Raw genomic sequence first — 19,688 nt, 5'->3', positions numbered from 1 at the left:
ACTCTTTCTCCTAAACTCCCATTTTCTGTGTTTGATACTGTGCCAGTCCAGATGTGGAGCTCGGCCTGTTTACTCAATACCGACATCCTCAAAGTCTCTCCTCTTTGGATTATTTAGCCTGTCAGTTTCAACAGCAGCCTGCAAAGGGTAAACCGCGACGACGCACAGCTCTGGCCAGTGTAACAGGGTTGTGGAGAAGCATGTATCCACTCATTCTCACTCCACCCAGGGCTGTGTCATCCTTCAAAGTGCGGTTAATAAACAATGCAGAGCTGGTCATGCATAAAGTAATTCCACAAAACGGAATAATGGGCTTGTTATTGATGAAGAGCACAAAGTCACGCATGTGAAGTCTGCTCTTCTTCAATACTGGGAATTCTGAATCACTTGAACACAGTTGTAAGTAATTAACGGAGCACACTATATTACTCAAACAATTATTATTTTATTTACTAGCAAAATGTGTAACAATGGGAATAATAAAGAGTAATTATGTTTTGCACAATTCACAGTCATTCAGTAAAAATAAACATCTTAAAAAGTTGATGTGACTTCGAATTAAAATTGCAGAGCTTAACAACCACAAGGCAAAAGCATTAATACTCTTGCAAATTTACAGTACACACATTCTATGCACTATAAATGATATTTAAAATAGATGATCGTGTATGAATGTGCTTTCGCCTCAAATGTATACAAAGACACAATTGAACAAGATAATTCCACAGGTAAAAGTGAGCAGAAAGAGTTGTTATCAAATCTCAAGTCTCTCCCCGTCAAAACAAACAAAATTATATGTATGGCTGACATTGTAGCTGCGGTGTGAAGTGACGGAGCCTTTACCACTGGCTGTGTGTCAGAGCAGCGTCTCCAGCTCCCCACGGCTCTGTCCCGCCTCTGCCATGGCTGACCTCATGTTCACACCTGGTATCAGGGCGCGGGCCCCCCCTTTGCACTCATGCCATTGATATATCACTGATAGGACAGTAGCTCTCTGACGGCCTCCTCAGTGCCCCAGTGTTCACCCCACCTCCTACTGTGTGCATGTCGCTTCACAGAGCCTGCTGCATGCCACGACAGATAGAGCATCTTCCCTTCCATCCTGACATAGATAACCGGACATTTTAATGGAATCAGGAACTTCTAACTGTGAACATTAGCTACCATTAAGCAAGGTCTGTACATCTGCGAGCCTCACAGCTTAAAAGGATCCAATTTGTGAGAAAGGGGAAAAACCAAGAAGATTTTATTTATTTTTTTAAGTTTTACTCTAGAATTTCAGCACAATTGTTCAATATCACCGTTAAATACTTCAATACATTTTGAAAGAAGAAAAAGATTTAGAAACATAGTTGTGGCCTGTGGTAACAAAACACGCTAATATTAACACTTAAGCAGTACTATAGAATGGAAATAAAATATCCAAAGAAATGTATGTGGTATCTGGCTGTGAGCATGTTGCTTTTTCTGCTCCAGAGGAAGCTCCTGTAAAAGTCCCTGATAGCAGAGGAGCAGAGGAGGCAGATAACAGAGGTGTGAACAGCAGTGTAGCTTGTCACTGCAGAAGGTTAGAATGACAGACCGCCTCAGGATGGATGGCACTACCATGGGCCAAAAGCAATGGGCTGTCAACACACAAAAGCTAAATATGCTCTTTTTTTAGTTCTCTTTGCTGTTGAAAAGTAATTTATGAAAAAGTTTAAATAGTTCTGAAAATGTTTGATCAGTCAGAGGACACTCATAAACATCCATCTCATGTACATTTGGGGTCATTCCAATTATTTCAAAAATGTCTAATAGAAAAGAGACAAAACACATTTCTTTAACACGCTTTAGGCCATGCGGAAAATAAGATAACAGTTGTGTTGTAGTAGTAGTAGTAGTAGTAGTAGTAGTAGTAATAGTAGTTCATTATATGGGGCGACGGTGGCGCAGATGGTAGAGCAGGTCGTCTCATGATCGGAAGATCAGGGGTTCGATTCCCACCTCCTGAAAGTGCACACTGTCGTTGTGTCCTTGGGCAAGACACTTCACCCACATTGCCCCCAGTGTCTGCGTACATTGGTGTATGAATGAGAGTATGAATGGGTAAGTGGATCCTTGCTGTAAAGCGCTTTGAGTGCCTAATGTAGGTGGAAAAGCGCTATATAAGTTGAGACCATTTACCATTTTACCATTTACCATTATATACTTATACAAGTGACTGATAACATAAGTATTACTGATAATTGTACTGCTGTATAGTCATAAATCTAACATGTGATAAGGTTTCTTTGCTTTAGCCCCTCCTGTCTGCTTCTTATCACACCCTTATTCCCCTCTTTACTTACACCCCCTTTCACATTAGGGAACGGGACGACAGCGTGACCTCTGACACCTTAATCAAGGGGCATTAAAGGGGCCCTTAAACGGAGCTGACGGAGTGGGCAGATTTGGACTGACGGGGCGACCGACAGACTGGCTCAGGGGCTAAGAGGGACCCAGCGGCGCTGAAATGCTGTCGGCGACACGTTCGAGGTGGCAAAGCGGTGGGAGAGTGTTGGCCATCACAGGGCTTAGAGATTAGCCGGGCCGCATTAGTTCACTATAGGGGCCCCCGGCTAAGGATTGTCACACATCGCTTCATCGCCTTCAGACTGGACTTGAACATATAGGAGTTTGTAAGAAGCCAAGCCGATTGAGATGAAAGGGCGAGTGCTGTAATGTCAGAGCCATGGAGCTCTATGGAGTTCAGTAACCAGACTTCATCAAGGAACATTACGCTAGGCCTCATTTATACAAAGACACCACAGACTGAAACACACCACATAATAAGAGCACTAGCATTAACATGTGTCGCAGAAATAAAACACTGAGGGTATCACGACAAGTAACCTACCAAGGCCGTCACAAATCTAATTCTTCACACACTAGAATATTTCGGTCAATGTGGTGATACACAGAACTTCTTTTTGACTATGAAACTCCTATCACATTAGTTCACCATTCGAAGGGAAAGGATTGAAGGGTTGAGAATCTCATTTGTATCGAGCCTTCCACTTGATACAAGTCAAGCAAAGTTCTTCACAAGGGACAAGTTTTTATTCACCCCATACTCAGTGTTGGTAGGTTACGTCTATAGCTACAGCCTGCCCAGGATCTGAAGGAGGAGGTGGAGGAGCTGACCAGTGCAGGGCACCATGCTCTGAAACAGGGACAAACCCAGGAGGCTGTGCACTGTTTCAGAGGAGACTGAACAGCCAGGATTTCCTTCGGGTACTCCGGTTTCCCCGACCTCCAAAAACATGCAAGTCTGGTTGGCCCAAAGCGGCGGCGCGGCTCATGACTAACACCAGAACACAATTTCGTTGCGCGGTTGAACAGTGACAAATAAAGCATATAATTAGTAGCATTCACTCACATACAACTTACTAAGGCTACCGGTTATTACCCTACATTGTAGGCCTGGTTATTTACATCCCGGTAGTAACCAGGCCCATCTCTACTTAACCTAACCTCTGACGAACTCGGGCGACAGTGGCGCAGTTGGTAGATCGGAAGGTCGGGGGTTCAAATCCCAGCTCCTGAAGGTGCACACTCTTGTTGTGTCTGGGTACATAGTGAATGGGTGAGTGGTTCCTTGCTGTAAAGCGCTGTGGGCCTGATGAAGGTAGAAAAGCACGAAGTTGAGACCATTTACCATTCACAAGGAGGCATGGCTGAACGGTATATAATCATTTTTGTGTCACTATACACTCATGTCTCCATGTTAATCCAATGCATGAACTCTTAGGTCTTGTGCAATAGACTTGCACCACACAAGTAGAGTCATTAATCTAAATGAAGAAGCTATCTGGATTTAGGGCCTGCACCTGGGGTGATATCTCCTGCCTGTCCAAACCAAGGCCTCAATTTAAAACAGAGCAGAACTGTGGCATTTTTTTTTCTCAAAATCCCATGACAAACAGTGAATCTTGCAACACCTCTCAACAGCCTCTACATCCTTGATAACGTGTGCCACTAACAAGAACCACACCTCAAAACAAATAAAGGTGGTACTTACAAACCTGCTGGTAATTTGCCTTCTGAAAAACAGGGACTTGATGGATGATGGTCAGTTATTAACCACTTTTTTATTTCTGTCGTAGTTCTATGTTTTTTTCAAAGTGACTAATTTGAAAGATTACCACACAAATTTGGAGATAACAATGTTGAGGCTTCTCTTGAGGCAAATATTAATATTTTTTAACCTTCCATGATAAACTGTGTTAGCGTTTCCAGCTTCACATTTACAAGTGCATTCTATATTCTGTTGCTGTTTTACCTGGTAATTGTAGGTGACATGGTACAAACAGTTTAGGGTATATATTTTCAATGACTACAGCCTCCAGCTGTTGGTTTACTATGTCACTTGGACTTGTTAAGTGACTTTAATTTATATCACGTTTATCTGTGCCACAAAGCTATGCTAGAGGCCCAGGCTCTAATGGTGTTGTCCACCAGGGACCAGGCCGGTGGTACTGGTTCCCAGCCCTGGAGCAATCTCTGCAGCTCGGCCGTGGAAGTTGACAGGACTCACAGGAGCACGGATGTAGCCTCAAGGCTAAGTGTTAAACCACCTTCACTGCCCAGACAGCCTGTGCGGCATGACAACTTATTACGCTAATACGCACAATGTGTAGGAACACACATTAGCAACAGCTTTCAAAACACAGGATCGTGTTACCAAGTAAAATGTTTTCCTTATTAATTTCTGTAATGAGTGCATGGGTAGGTCACTGTGTGTCTCCATCCTCACACCCTCACTGATCTTATAAAAGATATTAATGTCAAAATAATTATGAACCATGACATAATGACAACCTGGAGTTTAGTCGGCTCCATAGGTAAAACCCTATCCCATCAGTAGCTCTAAAATGCTAATGTTGCTGATAAGACAGAAATGACCAGGGTGAACAAGTTAAATAAGCAACTTTCTTTTTAGTGAAAGGAATAGCCATAAGGTATAGGTCAGCAAATGTAAGTTACAGTGTATTTGTGTTAAAGAAAGCATCGGCTGAGGATATAAAGGGGAAACAGAGGCTGAGAGAGAGTGTTTTAACTCAAACACTGACAACTGGTCATAAAAGTTTAGTGGATCTGAAGATGACCAGCAACACAGCCCTGCGTGGCCTTCAGAAACAGCCTGGCTCAGGTTACCCAGGAAGGCTGAGGGGCCAGGGGAGAGAGAGATGCTCCCTTCACCTAAGAGACATAACTCTCCTCGGGCCAGAGCCTCTCTCACATACTGCCTTCCATGGATGAAGCTTCCAATCACCTTTAAATCTGTTCCCATCCACGGTCACCATTAACATTCCTAGAACCAACCTGGCAGAGAGTAAATGCAGGTTAAGTGGGGTGAGAGCGGTGGGATACAGAGACACAGGGAGCGGGCGTGCATCAGGGTGACCCCACTGTGGAGAGACTGATAAAGATCGAAACCCAGAGTTTCACAGCAGGACAGACCTGGCGCTGCTCTGCATCCTCCACTTGAGTGCACAAGGCCACACTAAATCACTGACAAATAGCACCAGTTACAGCCCTGCCAAGGCTGTTAAGATCTGCAGCCGTAAACTGGTGCATGTGGGTGGAGGGAGGCCATTTATACGCACGTTTGCATTTCATTCATGAGAAAACTGTTTACTACTTCATCATATTCACCAAAAGCTAATGCAAGGACCACTATTAAGGCTTTACAGAGTACAACGCAAACCTATACAGACTAGAGAGTGAGCTGGAGCTGGTTTAGAGTAGTAGTAGTAGAGTAGAGCAGTATATTATGTAGATTTATCAGGCATGACCCCCGGCTGTCCGAGGTCAGCGGTGGGCAGCAGAGTGGACCGTCTGATATGAACCAGAGACCTGAGCGCCTACTCCCTAAACCATTACAGCACCTTTACGCCGTGACACTGGGGTTACAGCAGTGAGGAGGCAAACATTATAAAGATAAATCAGTATCAGGGCTCGTACCTACACCACTGCTTATGGCCTCACACAATGTCACAGATACACAAAACCCTCAGTCCTGCTTCCCCAATATCTAGAAGATAGGAAGATGTGTAAAATAATGTCATAATGTTGTATTTTTATTGCAGCAACATGAAGTAATACTATCATTTCTATAATCCCAGGAAAACGGGAGGAAACTGTACTTTGTCTGAATTTAAAACTTTTCTGAACGCGGGCCAATCGGTGAAACATTGCCAGGCCCTTGTAACTGGCACTATTGAGGGTCCTGTTTTGGGAATAAGCCTATTATATGGGAGAGTTTAACATCAGTGCAGGTTGTGTCACATTCCATTCTTGGCTGAGGTTCAGTGGAAGCCCCCCTTTCCTGCTCTGGTTCCTACCGGCTGATTCGCTTAATTACTTCAACGCTTTTTTTTTTTCTTTTTTTTTCTGGGAGAGTGGTGAGAACCCTCTCATCGCTACAAACTGTTCTGCCCAAACCACCAACCAAAGCCCCCAGCCACCATTAACCTAATTATCTTAATGAATTACATCTTTGCAAACAGCTTCAGTAATAATCCCCGCAGCAGCATCAAAGAAACACTTCCAAGAACTTTATTCATGCAGTATCTCAGAGCCCGGTGTTTTACTGCAGTACTTTTCATCTTTAGTCTCCGTCATCATCATATGACTGCTGCCCTGTAAAATCTTTCGAAAAAGCTTAATTTACTCGATGTTTACAATAACTGTGATCACCCACATCATACGCAACATGTGCAACTTAATCTACAGATGTGGAGTTAATGGGAGTGAATCATGTTCATCAACAAAAGCGCATCTCGTAACAATAAAAAATATATAGAGAAAAGCAAAATGCTCATTGATCAATAAAAAAAACAAAGTATAATCCATCCATTTTATTATCACTGTGATACTACTGTGTGCATCCAGATTTATTTGATTAATCGTGAAGCCTGGGAAAGTGTGCGCAGCAAATTGAGCACAAGGAGGAGGAGGAGGAGGATATGATGGGGCAATGGGAGAAAAAATGAAGCGATGTCCTGGTACAGCCATGGAGGAGAAGAGGGGGTTTTGCACTGTGGCGGTCGAGCTGTGAAGAGGCTAATGGGCTCTCATCCCCTTCCCACGCCCACCACATGTTTTCTGATGACTACTCAAGCGTTCGGACTGATACGGGCCTATTGCTACCGACGCTGGTCCACTCCGGGCCAAGTCGGAGCCCTCTGATGTCAAGCCTGTATGTGATTCCAGCGCTGGCACCGAATCAATCAGTAACCAGCTTCTAATAATGTGATCCCGCTTATGGTTGTAATAATGAGAGATGAAAGACAGAAGCATGGCTCAAGCAACCGACTGAAAAACTAGTGTTCAACTAGGAGCCACCGCAAATTAAAGTTTCATCTCTGTCAGCAAAAATAAGTTGGATTTTCCCCAGACGACAGATCACGAGCCCGCATCATATGACAAGGTAATAAAAAACATCAATGACACGAAAAAGCAGTCAACAAATGGTTTACCACCACTGTCTTTAAAGTGTGTTTGTGCTCTATGAGTGAAAACTACGTGGTGTCATTAAAGATCTAACTGAACAGCATTTTGTCAATAGTGAGTCACACACATACTCATGACTACCCTGTGTTGTGTATATTGCACAATCAACTAGTTTTGTACAACTAATCCTGCTACTACTGGAGGTCACTAGTCTGGCCAGTCAGCCAATTAAAGGAATAGGCCACCGTTTTTCCATACTGAGATATGTTCTTACCTGAGCTTAGACGATGCGCTACCTCTGGTCTTTGTGCGTGTCCGTGGAAGAGTGTGGTAGCTTCTAACTTCACCCCATTTGGAGCTAAAGGAATATGCTGGGAGAGGCCAAATGCTAACAACATCTTTGGTGGTTTTGCCTGACTGAGGGCACACAGTTCTTCCATACTGTGATTTGTTCTTACCTGAGCTTAGACGAGTTGATACGTACCTGTCTGGTCATTGTGCGTGCTCGTGGAAGAGCGTGGTAGCTTCCAACTTCACCCCCATTTGGAGCTATAAGAATATGCTGGGAGAGGCCAAATGCTAACAACATCTTTGTGCGTGCCCTCAGTCACGGAAAAAACGACCAAAGACCAGACAGGTGCATATCAACTCGTCTAAGCTCAGGTAAGAACCTAACTCAGTATGTAAAAACTGTGGCCTGTCCTTTAATGGCTTGGTTTTCTTATCAATCCAGTGACAGATGCAAAGTTGTAACTTGTCACTCAAATGTGCAAGACCCTCTCAAATCCAGTATTATTCAGAACAAACTTCATAACTTCTTTCATGTGTAATCCGTAGAGTTTAGTCGTTCGCCTGTTGATTTAGCAGGAGATCACACTGTTCACATTTCCGTGGGAGTTTCATTAGTTCTTTTTTTTTTATGTCTTCGTACTCGAGTAAGCCGCAATCTTTGCTTTGGTACGGACAACCATGTTCTCTAATTAGTAAGAATGCCTGTCAATCAAGCCCATCAGAAGTCGTGGAGACAACACCAGGTCACACATCTTTGAATAGAGTAAGCGTGCAGTCTGGCCGGCCAGGCACGACAATCCAGTCTACTCTTTGTGCCTGGACTGAAGACAAGGAAGAAACGGAAGGATAATAAAAGCCAACTCAATATCCAAAACATGATATAAATATTATCTATTTACTTAATCTGATTCTTGTCATTGTTCTGCAAATGGCCTAGAGAATATAATCAACACATTCATATTAAAAGACACAAGTTAAAACTGTGCTTCATCTGTCGTCCTGCTCGCTCCAAACACTGTTCTCGCTAATTGCACGGAATAAAACCTCGAGTCACAGATTTGTGGTTCCAGTGAGGCCAAGTGCTGTGATTGCGCTGCGTTGATCTGACTGGGAGGAATGTGGCCACCTTTGATCCAGTGACAACATTCAATTAGATAAGGTTAACTAAATTGACCTCATCCACTCGACTACTTAGTTCACAACGGGATAAAGAGTACACAGCCTGTGCACCATAACACCAGGGATTACCTCTGGCCACTTGAACAAAAAGTCACCCTATACTGTTGTTGCATGTACAGGTTTAACCTCATAAGTGCACGTATCAGTATTGTTAGAACTGGTAGGGGAAAAAAGCAATACAGAATATTATATTTGCACTGTATTTCAAATCTTTGTGCTGAACCGAAACATCAAAAAATCTGCCCTTATTAAAGAATACTGCATGTTAAGAAAGGTTTATCAAAAACATTGCATATTTTGGACTCAATACTCAACACTTTTCCAGTTTTTAATACAGCGTCTAAACTCATTTCAAATACAGTCAGAAAACATCTTTGTGGCATCACCAAGTCTGCAGTGAGATCATGTTATCAAAATGGGTGAGCTAATAACCAGTTTCACATGCTGAAAACAACCAATTCTCTCTCTTTCTCTCACCCGCTGACCTGCTCTACTGATACTAATGCTTTAGAAGTGAAACAGAACTGACCCAGAATGACCTCCTTCACACTCAAATACCTAAGTGTCAACCCTTATCAACTTCCATGCCAACTGTTGGGTGTCAACACAACCCCTATTGTAAAGGTATGAAGTGTATAATATCGACTAGCTGCATATAGTCTGCCTCACTCTCACCCAGGTTTAAGCACTTGCTGGGTTAAAGAGTGAGGTCCAACACTCTACAGATGAACAGCTCGTGCTGGGCACTGCTTGACCTCAGAAGCCATGCCTTTCAGCAGAGGGTCTAATCGACACAGACACAGACTGATAAAATACAAAGAGGGACTAGTAATAGTGAGATGAGCTTCAACCCATTCTCAGCCGGTCATTTATAAGACTTGAACAACGGCAGTTTACCATTTAAAAATGTGTTGATGAAGTCAGATCCAGAGCCCGAGAGCATCATATTACAGTATCAGTCATTTGTTGCATCTATTTTAGATGCAACATTTGGCTTCTAACATTTGGCAACTGACGTGCAATGTAATATAAGTGATGCAAAAAGAGGAGAATAATGGCAGGGATCTCCACGTTCACACCCCATTGTCAGAGTCACTTCAGCCCACTTGCAGAAACGAAAGACTGAAGGAGCATGTGTTGGAGTGCATATAAAAGTGCATGTGTCTGCTGCACCGCCGAGCCGCGCTGCACTTGTATGAAGTGTTGAGATCAAAGTCAGGTGGCGCCTCGTTTCCACTTGCTCTCATTACTCTTATACAGACTTCCACTGTAACATCCCACCTGTCTCTCACTCTGGCCGGCACACAGCTATATTCATGAGTATCACATGACCCCCATCAGCAGCACTTGACTTGTAAGTAGTAGATTGGGTTTGTAAACTCATGGGAGAAAAACAAGGTTCTACCACTAACAACATGTATTCAAGAAATACTTCCTTAGTAGATGGTTGGGGAACAAAACAAATTCGCTCAACATTCCTTCCTCCATCTGTTTAATGACAAACGCAACAATGGGGGTTTTGAGAATGAATAAAGCGTCTGAATATGCAAAGTGTTACAGGCCTGGGACACTCTCTAAGGATTAATTCCATTCAGCTTTCATAATTCGACCCAATATGTTTAAATGAAGATTAAAGATCACTTTGTTCCCCGATTCCCATTGCTCTTGTGGTATGGTAAATAGATCAAAACTGCAGGCCTTTATGGGGACCATCTTTAACATTTGCTCTGCTCGGAGTGTGCATGATTAAATGTAACATTTTGAGATCGCAGAGTTCTGAGAGGAGCATAAATCATTGTCTCGCAGCTGCTGGCGTGCCTGGGGAAAACACATGCGATCCCTCACTCTCTGCCTCTCTATGATCATGAAGCCCACCCGACCCGCCGCAGTCACAGTGCTTTAAGGTTTTCGGGGGGGAACACCTGCAGGCTGCTGCTCGGCCTGTACTTCAATACAAACCCCAGCTCCTCACACGCCCTCTGCCCCTCCACCTCCAAAAGCGGCCCCTTTCGTTCCCCTTAGTGTTCCCCATCAATCAGCTGTGACAAGACCCAAGACCAAGCCATATAGTTATAGTCATATAGCAGCCAACGGTGAGCTTGCAAGCCACTGTCCAGGCCTTTGGATAATCAAGCCCTCTCATGACTGAGAGCTTGCACTTGGTGAGCACTGGTAACTATTACAGATGACAAAGACCAAAGATTTTGGTCCTGACTGATCCATCCAATTTTTTTCCTCCTTTGTAACTTCGACAGTGACTTATTGAAGTCATGCCAGTCAGTGGGATACAGGCAGCAGGCCCAGTAAATGTTGGAGAGGGATGACAAGTGCTTGGCTCTCAGCTGTGCCCATGTGCAGGGCTAACCTGTGCCCTCTGGACGGAGCCTGGCAGGCAGAACTGTTGCCTGCAGTAGTCAAAAAGCCTCTTCTTCTGTCTTTGACCTGTTGAGGACACTTTTCTGTCAAGAGCTCTTGCTTCCAAGCTAAAATAGAACAATAACTGGCTGTAACATGACATGCAAGTATCACTGTCATTTTTAAGCTTTTCCATTGGAATGACTACAAAAATGGAGGAAATCATCTGGGAGCTTTGTACGGGAAAGGCAGGATTACACTGTCGAAATTGAAATCTATAAAGAAATTTCACCAAAGCAATCTATTTATGTCAATTCATGAGACTGTCCCAGCCTTTTGTTGGGTATAAAGAAGTGCATGGGGACTCCTCAAACAATGATTCAACACCTCCCAGAATCAGCCCATTGACTCTGTCTAAACTGGAATTTAGTTTTTAATTTTCGGGTAAACACTTTGACTGAAAGCAGATGTCATTGGCCACATTTGAAAGGCAGCTCATCTCTTTCTTCCAAGATTAAAATCTGGAAAATTTACATTGAACACAGTACACACCAACCAAGTTTAATCAAATTTACAATTAAACAAATATATGCCAAATATATGTAGTGAGCCTTTTTTTAATAATAGGTTGAAATCAGCCATCAAAAACTTCTGGTGTACATTATATAAAATACTGCTGATTTCCAGAGCCTGTCACATCCTCTAAGAACTGAACTAGTGCAGACAGCTCACATTCGCTGTCAGTGAGAAACACGGATGGCAAGAGTTTTGTGGTGTAAAATCCAACTCCAGTCGATCAAACACAATGTATGCACATAATAAGTGCGAGACATGCACGGTGGCATTCAGACCATGATTAGACGCTTTAAAGCGGGCCAACTTTTTGACAAAACCTGGCTTATTAGCGCCTGTCACAAAAAACTTACAAAACACAGAAGCCCATAATTTCATGTGAACTAGAATGAAAGATTGATTAAGCTTCAGTGTTTGCAGCATACATAATTCATCCTATTGTACTCCGCTTGGTACAGGGCTGTGCAAAATAGAGACAACACTTGGTCTTTTGGAGCTTAGCCCCAACTTTCATCTACAAATGTAAGGAAGCATCCATCATTTCATTAAAACTACGCTATACCCCTTTGGATGACAGCTAAAACACGGGACATGTGCAGGGACACAAGACTTTGATCTGCTCTTGATTAGGACATAACACAGACCTGGGACACACAGACGTCCCGGGACAGATGCTCTAACCTGGCTGCCTCGTTTCAACTGAATGCATGAAGTTACAAAACAGGCAGTCTGAAGCACAGATCAAAGTTTCCCTTTCGTGTGAAAGCTGTTATCTCATCAATTAGCTACTTCTTCACACTTGTAAAAATGGTATACTCCAATTCAACATCTGTCTCATTTGTTGTGCCGATGTCCCAAGGTGGAAATGTGTCAGAGCAACAGGCAGAAAACACACAATAACAGTACAGTACAGTACAGTACAGTACAGTACAGTACAGTGAAAATTATGCTCAAGGCAGGTTCTGAGACAGTGCTATCGAAGCTGAACACCTGATAGAAAAAAACTCCAGATGTGTTTTTGTTTTTCTTTCCTGAAATAATTGAAATTTGCTAATTGATTTAGCTCATCGTTGATTTAGCATTAAGATCTGAGTAGTGGTTGTTGTAGTGGGTAAGTAGTGGGTGTTGTACTTTTAGCTTCTTCTATAGTTAATAGCTATTGACCAGACAGAATTACCTCGGTCCCCTAGTCTCACCATGATCCCGTCAAAGTGAAGCAATTTGTAAAACTATATACCCAGTATTTCTTTCAGAGTTGTCCTTTTACTCACCATAAGCATCACATTGAAATATTTATTGTGCAGTTTTATCTTCCATTATCCCATAAACGGGATAATAAATTAGAGGAGATGTATGGGAAAGAAATATCAACCGGAAGAACCTGTTAGAGATTGACATTATTTAGGTAAGCTGCATCTGTGGGTTATCAATACACCAATATATCATAAGGCTGCGGGACCTTCGAGTTCGCTGTGTCAAGATTTTCCATACAAAACTCTGTCTAAGATGACAAATGATTATATGCTTTTTTCATTGATCCTACATAGGATATTTTAAACACAGTGTTTTTGCCAAAGGTTTCTAAAAAATCTCAATCAACATGGTGTATAAGGACCATTACTTTGATTTAGGAGGTGCATTATTTCAGCTCATAAAGACATACATATTTTTTAATATTAAAATCTGATCTGAACACAAACCAGACAAGAGTGAAAGGAAACGGGAGAATGGAGACGGAAAGATAAAGGTAGAAATGAAAGCGTTCTTTGGGGCCGACCCCAGGAGCAGTGACTGTATCTCCAGCAGATGTGAACCAGGGGAAGCCTGCACTCTCTCTCATCACTGCTTCAATACTCTCTTCATTTTTTTCCAATATGTCCTTCATATTTTTGTTCAGTCCACATTCTGCTGTCTGTTTAGCCTTACATTAGTCATGTTTTAAATAACTTCAAGAAACTATTTCTCAATATCTGGAAATCCTGCCTATGTGGTCGTAAAAGAAGAGCTAGTTAGAATGCAAATGGCCTATAACTGTTCATATACAAAACTATACATTATGATAATCAAATATTAAATTATAAATTGATAAATATACCAAGAATCCTGAATGACAAGGAAATTACACATATAATTCATGAAACTTAATGTTAGTGTACCTGATTTAACCGTGAAAGGAGAACAACCTGCCTCAGCTCATTTCTACCTCTCACTATAACCATCTTGATTGCTCACATTAATTGATCAAATGCATCCTTCGTGTACAGCTTTAGGAGACTGTGAAGCAAAACAGTGCACTGCTCTTCCATGTTAGCGGTTAATCTATCAGCTACTCCAGCTTCAAGAATTTACAACTGAATGTCAAAAATACAGTGGAATTTGTATTTCAGCCTGTCACACACAAACACCTCAAAAGCGTCCTGAGAAATAAGTGATTGTGATGATCGATGTGGTGGAAGGCGCATTGGACACATAAAAGGGAAAGGCAAAGCAAAGTGAAGGAAGTAATTTCTTAACACTTCTTACCGGAGTTCCTGCAATCATCTGCGTGGTGCGGGACTTGCACAGAGAACGCCAGCAGGTCAGGGGCCAGCAGAGACTCGGGCTTGCGGATCTCATTAAGCCAGCGGCTCATGTGCAGCTCTTTGGTGTCAGACGGGCCCTGGATCAGAGGAACCAGCTTCTCCTTCACCCCCTCTCCCGAACCTGGTCAAAGCGTTTAGAAAAGAGAGCATTGAGGGAGATGACTGACATGAGTTTTGGACATGTTATTTTAAAGTTGTGGGGTAAGAGAGGAGCTGCTCGGGGTTTGAGTGATGTGTGTTTGCGTGTTTGATCAAAGCACTAATGGTTTGCTTAAACGTCAGTGGCAAGTCTCGAGGATATTGAATAACACACACACAGTAACTACTGTTCTATGATGAATTGCATGCAACAGGTTACAATAGGCATTTTCCAACCACAGGAACCATTTGCCGTTCTTTGTGCTTTTTAAAGGAATAGATCCCTGTTATTGCAAAGCTTAGATGAGTTGATGCGTACCTGTCTGGTCTTTATGTGTGCGCTCAGTCACGCAAAAAGACTAGGATGTTGTTAGCATTTAGCCTCCCCTCCTCTCCTCTATGGGGCCAAACGGGGGTGAAGTTAGAGGCGAACAAGCCCTTTCACGTCTTCCCTATTTGAATCTGGTTACGTGAGGAGTTACACGATATAATTACACAAAATTAAACATGTCGATTTAATAAGCAGATGAAGAGGGGTACTATATAATAAGGCGTAATAACACCTTAGGAGCACTTTGACGTCCGCACAGTAAAGTCGAAGTGCTCTTAAGGTGTTTTTATCGCTTTATAATATAGTACCCCTCTTTATCCGCTTGGAAAATCGACATGTTTAACTTTGAGTAACTATAATTGGATCGTCTAACTGCTCACGTAACCATATCAAAATAAGGAAAACGTAGAGGAGCTTGGTCGCTTCTAACTTCACCCCCATTTGGCCCCATGAGGAGAGTAAGAGATGCTAATAACATCGGTCGCGTTAAGACCAGACAGTTACACATCAACTCGTCTAAGCTGAGGCCTTTTCCCCAACAGGGGAGAACTGCAGTACTGGGCCGCTTTTGGTTTTCAGCTCCTACCTTGGGGGTAATACTAGTCCGACCAGGAACTCTTTGGTGACGTGATTACATAGCAATATAAGTATGTATGGCATGTACGTGTGAATCGCTGCATTTGGCAGTTATCTGTAAGTATTTATTAAAAACGCACATTCCAGCTGCTGATTTCAAGAAATTAAGTGATATAACTCAGAGAATCCTTGTTTTTCTGTAAACTTCCAAAGTCCGCAGATTGAAAAAAATTATGAATTTTCCACGGTGTAAAATGCGATGTGGATGCATTCGGACCCATTGAGGCCCGTCCTGTCCAGAGATTTGGTTAGTCCCGAAACTCAAGTGTCCAGCTGTATCAATTTAATGGATTTAATGGATAAACAAACAATACTGTAAAAAGACAACGCTCGCTTTTAATGAAAACTTGAATAGCATACTATAATATTAATTTACTATACTATACTATTATACTGTGCAAAGGAATACTGCTGCTTAACACAGTAACAGTACTGTGCAAGTTTTTTATATTATTTATTACATAGCAAATCCCAGTAGAATTAATAGGGCAATGGTGTTGAAAATTATCTGTTCTCTTCAACAGGATTTTTGTCCATGCAGTGGAAACAAATGAAATGTTGGAGTGAATAAAAGATAAACCAGAAGTAGGTAAAGGAGGAACCTGGTCATTCTTAGTGTCTGTCTGTCTGTCTGTCCCTCCTACACAGTGGAGCAGTAAAGTTTTAACTGGCCACAGCTGCACACACCTGGAGTTCTGGCACACACTTTTACTGCTCCCACGGTCCCCGACGCACATTTCACCGTCGCACGACTGCACAACTTCAGCTCCAGGTTTTGGACCGAACCCTCGAGAGTTGGTGACAGGCTTTGAGATTTCACACCTAATAAAAGAAAAAAACACAAAGCGAAAATGAAGTGAGGTCCAGCGGTGTTTAATAGCTGCTGCTGGAGCTTCTCTTGATTGGTTCCTAATTGGTCTTGACCCGGTCTTTGTCAGCTGTAAAAAGTAACAGGTGGAGCGAACACTTTGCAAGATTACGCAGATAAAAGATGTATATTTTGTTAACAGAATGCATTTAAAGTCATTTTACAGGGAAAAAACAAACTTTTTTTTTTTCCACATGGTTCTTAAGAACAATAGATTTACACCATCCAGTGGTGCATAATAATGTGGATAAACTGTGCTTATTCTAAACCAGAGACTGTGTTTCAAATATAAAAAGAAAGAAGTGTGAACGGCTGGCCAGGATATGGTGAAACAGTTGTTACAAACAGGCAGACAAATAACTAAACCAATCACTATTATGTCAATTATATCCATAAGCTACAGTTCTTAACTGCTGTAGGCTCGAGAGAAACCCACCTTAAAATTGGTAAGCCACCACCCAAACAACAAGCATTCATTCCAACAAACAGTTTAATAAAAATATACTGCACCCCTCAGATGAGACCCACTGCCTTAAAGTATAAACGTATAAAACAAAAACACTATGATTTGAAAATGTGGGATGGCTAAACTGTCCAATTGAAAAGGGATATTCAGTTCTCAGTAGAGGACATTAGATGTTTGTCTTGTGTCACAAAATGCAGTATTAATTACTTTTCTTTTCACTACAGTCTACTTTTGTTTGATTTATTGATGAGGGTAGGAATAATGAAGGGAGGAAGTCTTCAGACACATAGAACAAAGATCTTTTAACCTCATGAATTACTGCCAATTGCAGATTTTCCTAACCACTGACTTCCCTCCTCTCCCCCAGACAAATTACCCAGCATCCTCTTCACCTGCTGTCTAAGAGGCCCTGAAAGGACACTAATAGCACTGTTTATGTCTTTCCGCCTGCTGCTTAATCCACCTGTAGGTTATTGCCATAATTCACAAAGGGCTTTTTTGAATGTTCAATTTACCCTTTTTACAGCCAATCTTTCCAATTTAATTTTTGTCTCACCAACAATATAACTTTTACTTATAATTCTACGATATTGGACAAGCCCCTGCCTCAGATATTGATGCTAACCCATTATATCTCAACTATTCCATGTATAAAATAGTGGTCCCTGTTAAATTACTTTGGAGATTCATATCTTGCACATCTGAGGCTAGTCTGCTCTTTGGTGCTGGTGGGGTATCACGATAACATGAAGCCCGGGCCACGTAGATGTCCTAAAGGCCATGGTGCACCTGCTAGGGGTGGTAACTGTTCTGCAGAAGGGGGGCTCTGGACAATGTTTTGGCCAGCTGTTAAGACTATAAAAGTATGGTACACAGGAAGAGGGGAAAGGCAGCGGTAGTTTCTCGGCTTTTATTCCGTTTTGTGTGTGAGAAGCATTAGCGACGTGTGCGTTTGGAGGTCTCTTTGAGTGACTGTGAGTGACTGACTGAAATGTGTGGGGTGGTGTGGCGGTTCCTCCACTGAAGGGCAGGTGCAGCCAGAACATAAACACACAGCTAGGGGCCAGAGGCTACGGCACTCAATCAAACTGGTGTGAGGGCAGGCGTGGGCAGCTGGATTTGCCATCCCATGAGCTCGAGAGAGGCAAGAAAACAAATGTGAAGAGGAAGTACATCAAAAACACTTCGAATCATGTCTCTCTCACATTATTATTCACAAAAAAATAACACGGCGGGGCACATATTTGTGGGTATGTGTGTCTGTTTCTGTGTAGGACGTCTGCAGACTTAACAGCCACGTTTGACACATTCCAACATGTCCTGCACTCAGAGCTTCGAGAAATGGTATGAGAATGTCGCCTGCTTATTAAGCTGTGGCAGAGAAGTCAACACGCCCGCACAAGGACAGGCAAAAAGAAGTAAAGAAATAAAACATTTAGTGAAGAACAGCAGTTTTTACTTCACCAACGTGTTGAACTGCTACTAGATGAAACAGGAAGCCCAAGTGAGGTGTTAAGTACTACTGCAGAACCTTATATGTCGGTCTAAAGCCACGATCGGTGAGCAGAAAATAATTTGATGAACAGACGCATGCAAGTCTTATTAGAATCAATAATAGGTGCATTTAAATGAAGAAAAAACAGTACCACCATTGCCCATGAATACACAGTCGAGACAGCATTAAACTGAACTTGGCATTGGTCCCACAGCAGCGAGGGGCCCGACAGAAAGGTGGTAGTCACAGACAGGTTAGGTAGACTGAAAGCAGCCAGCTGAGCCATTAAGTGCTGATGCAGAAACAATAACTGTCTCTGCAAAGTTAGGAGGGGCTCAGGGAAAAGCAGTAAGTAGGAGCAGGAGGTCCCGCTGGCACCAGGCCTGGCCCTGACACACCGAGCCTTTCAGAAACACACACACACACACACACACACACACACACAAGCAGGTAAAGCAGTGGTGGTTTACTTGGTTTTCCTGGTTACAGCAAAAAAAAAAAAAAAAACAGTATGATTTTGAGCACATTATCATTTTAATTGATCGATCTACGAAGCTCATAGCGTGTAGAGACAGGAAGAAAAAAAACATAAATAGACCCCACACGGCCCAGGAATCGAACCACAAACGCCTCGCTGTTAACTGAGAGCACCATCCACTGGGCCATCGTGCTGCCTCTACGCTGGGCAGTGGTAAGTGTGTGTGCTTCCTGTGTCTGCCGGTAACAGTGGTGGAAGTGTCCGCGGTGGCAGCCCCGACGGAGGAGGTCTAATTTCGTTGATTACCAGCCCTTCCAGGTGCTGCCTTGCCTTTCTGTCTGCCGCTAAAGCTGTGACACATGTTCTCTGCTCATTCAAAACTTCTTTTTGCCACCGAATTACCACAATTAAGGGGACCTCATACGGAAGCAATTTTGGAAACGTTAATGGGTTTAAAGCAGAGGGGATTTTAGTGAAAGAAGGATGAAAAAAGTTGTGATACGAAGCTGAAAACATGGGAGAGATAAACATGTACAGTCACAGAGAGGGTTGCCATATTGCCACTTGTAAAGAGATAATTAGCCAGTGGTAAGATAGGCCAATAAAACACGGTTCTGGATGAGACGTACCGCCTTTCAATCTCCCTTTATCCCCCGTCACTAATGCAGCCCTGACAAGTTTGGTTAGCGCACAAACAGGGGCAAAGCGGCTTTGAAGTGGCAGTCAGTGAGGAATGCCAGTGTGGTCAAACCATGAGAGGGATGCTCCGAACAACAGACCACAGCTAATGACGCTAAACCAAGCTCTCAAATACAGC

The 19,688-nt window shown here is 42.7% G+C and overlaps 1 protein-coding gene across 1 annotated transcript in view; it reads right to left on the bottom strand.

Moving 5' to 3' along the window:
- Positions 1–19,688, bottom strand: part of vps13b (vacuolar protein sorting 13 homolog B) — a 265,484-nt gene that overhangs the window by 201,819 nt on the left and 43,977 nt on the right. The window contains exons 18-19 of the mRNA XM_079561422.1: positions 16,252–16,386; positions 14,401–14,580 (exon numbers count right to left, since the gene is read on the bottom strand). Of these exons, the coding sequence (XP_079417548.1) occupies positions 14,401–14,580; positions 16,252–16,386 (315 nt within the window). The remainder of the gene's footprint in view (positions 1–14,400; positions 14,581–16,251; positions 16,387–19,688) is intronic.

This window comes from Gobius niger (assembly GCF_951799975.1).
Source record: "Gobius niger genome assembly, chromosome: 8".
NCBI classification, from domain to species: Eukaryota; Metazoa; Chordata; class Actinopteri; order Gobiiformes; family Gobiidae; genus Gobius; species Gobius niger.
Note: the sequence above shows the minus strand (reverse complement) of the source record. Positions and strands in the feature narration are given on the sequence as shown.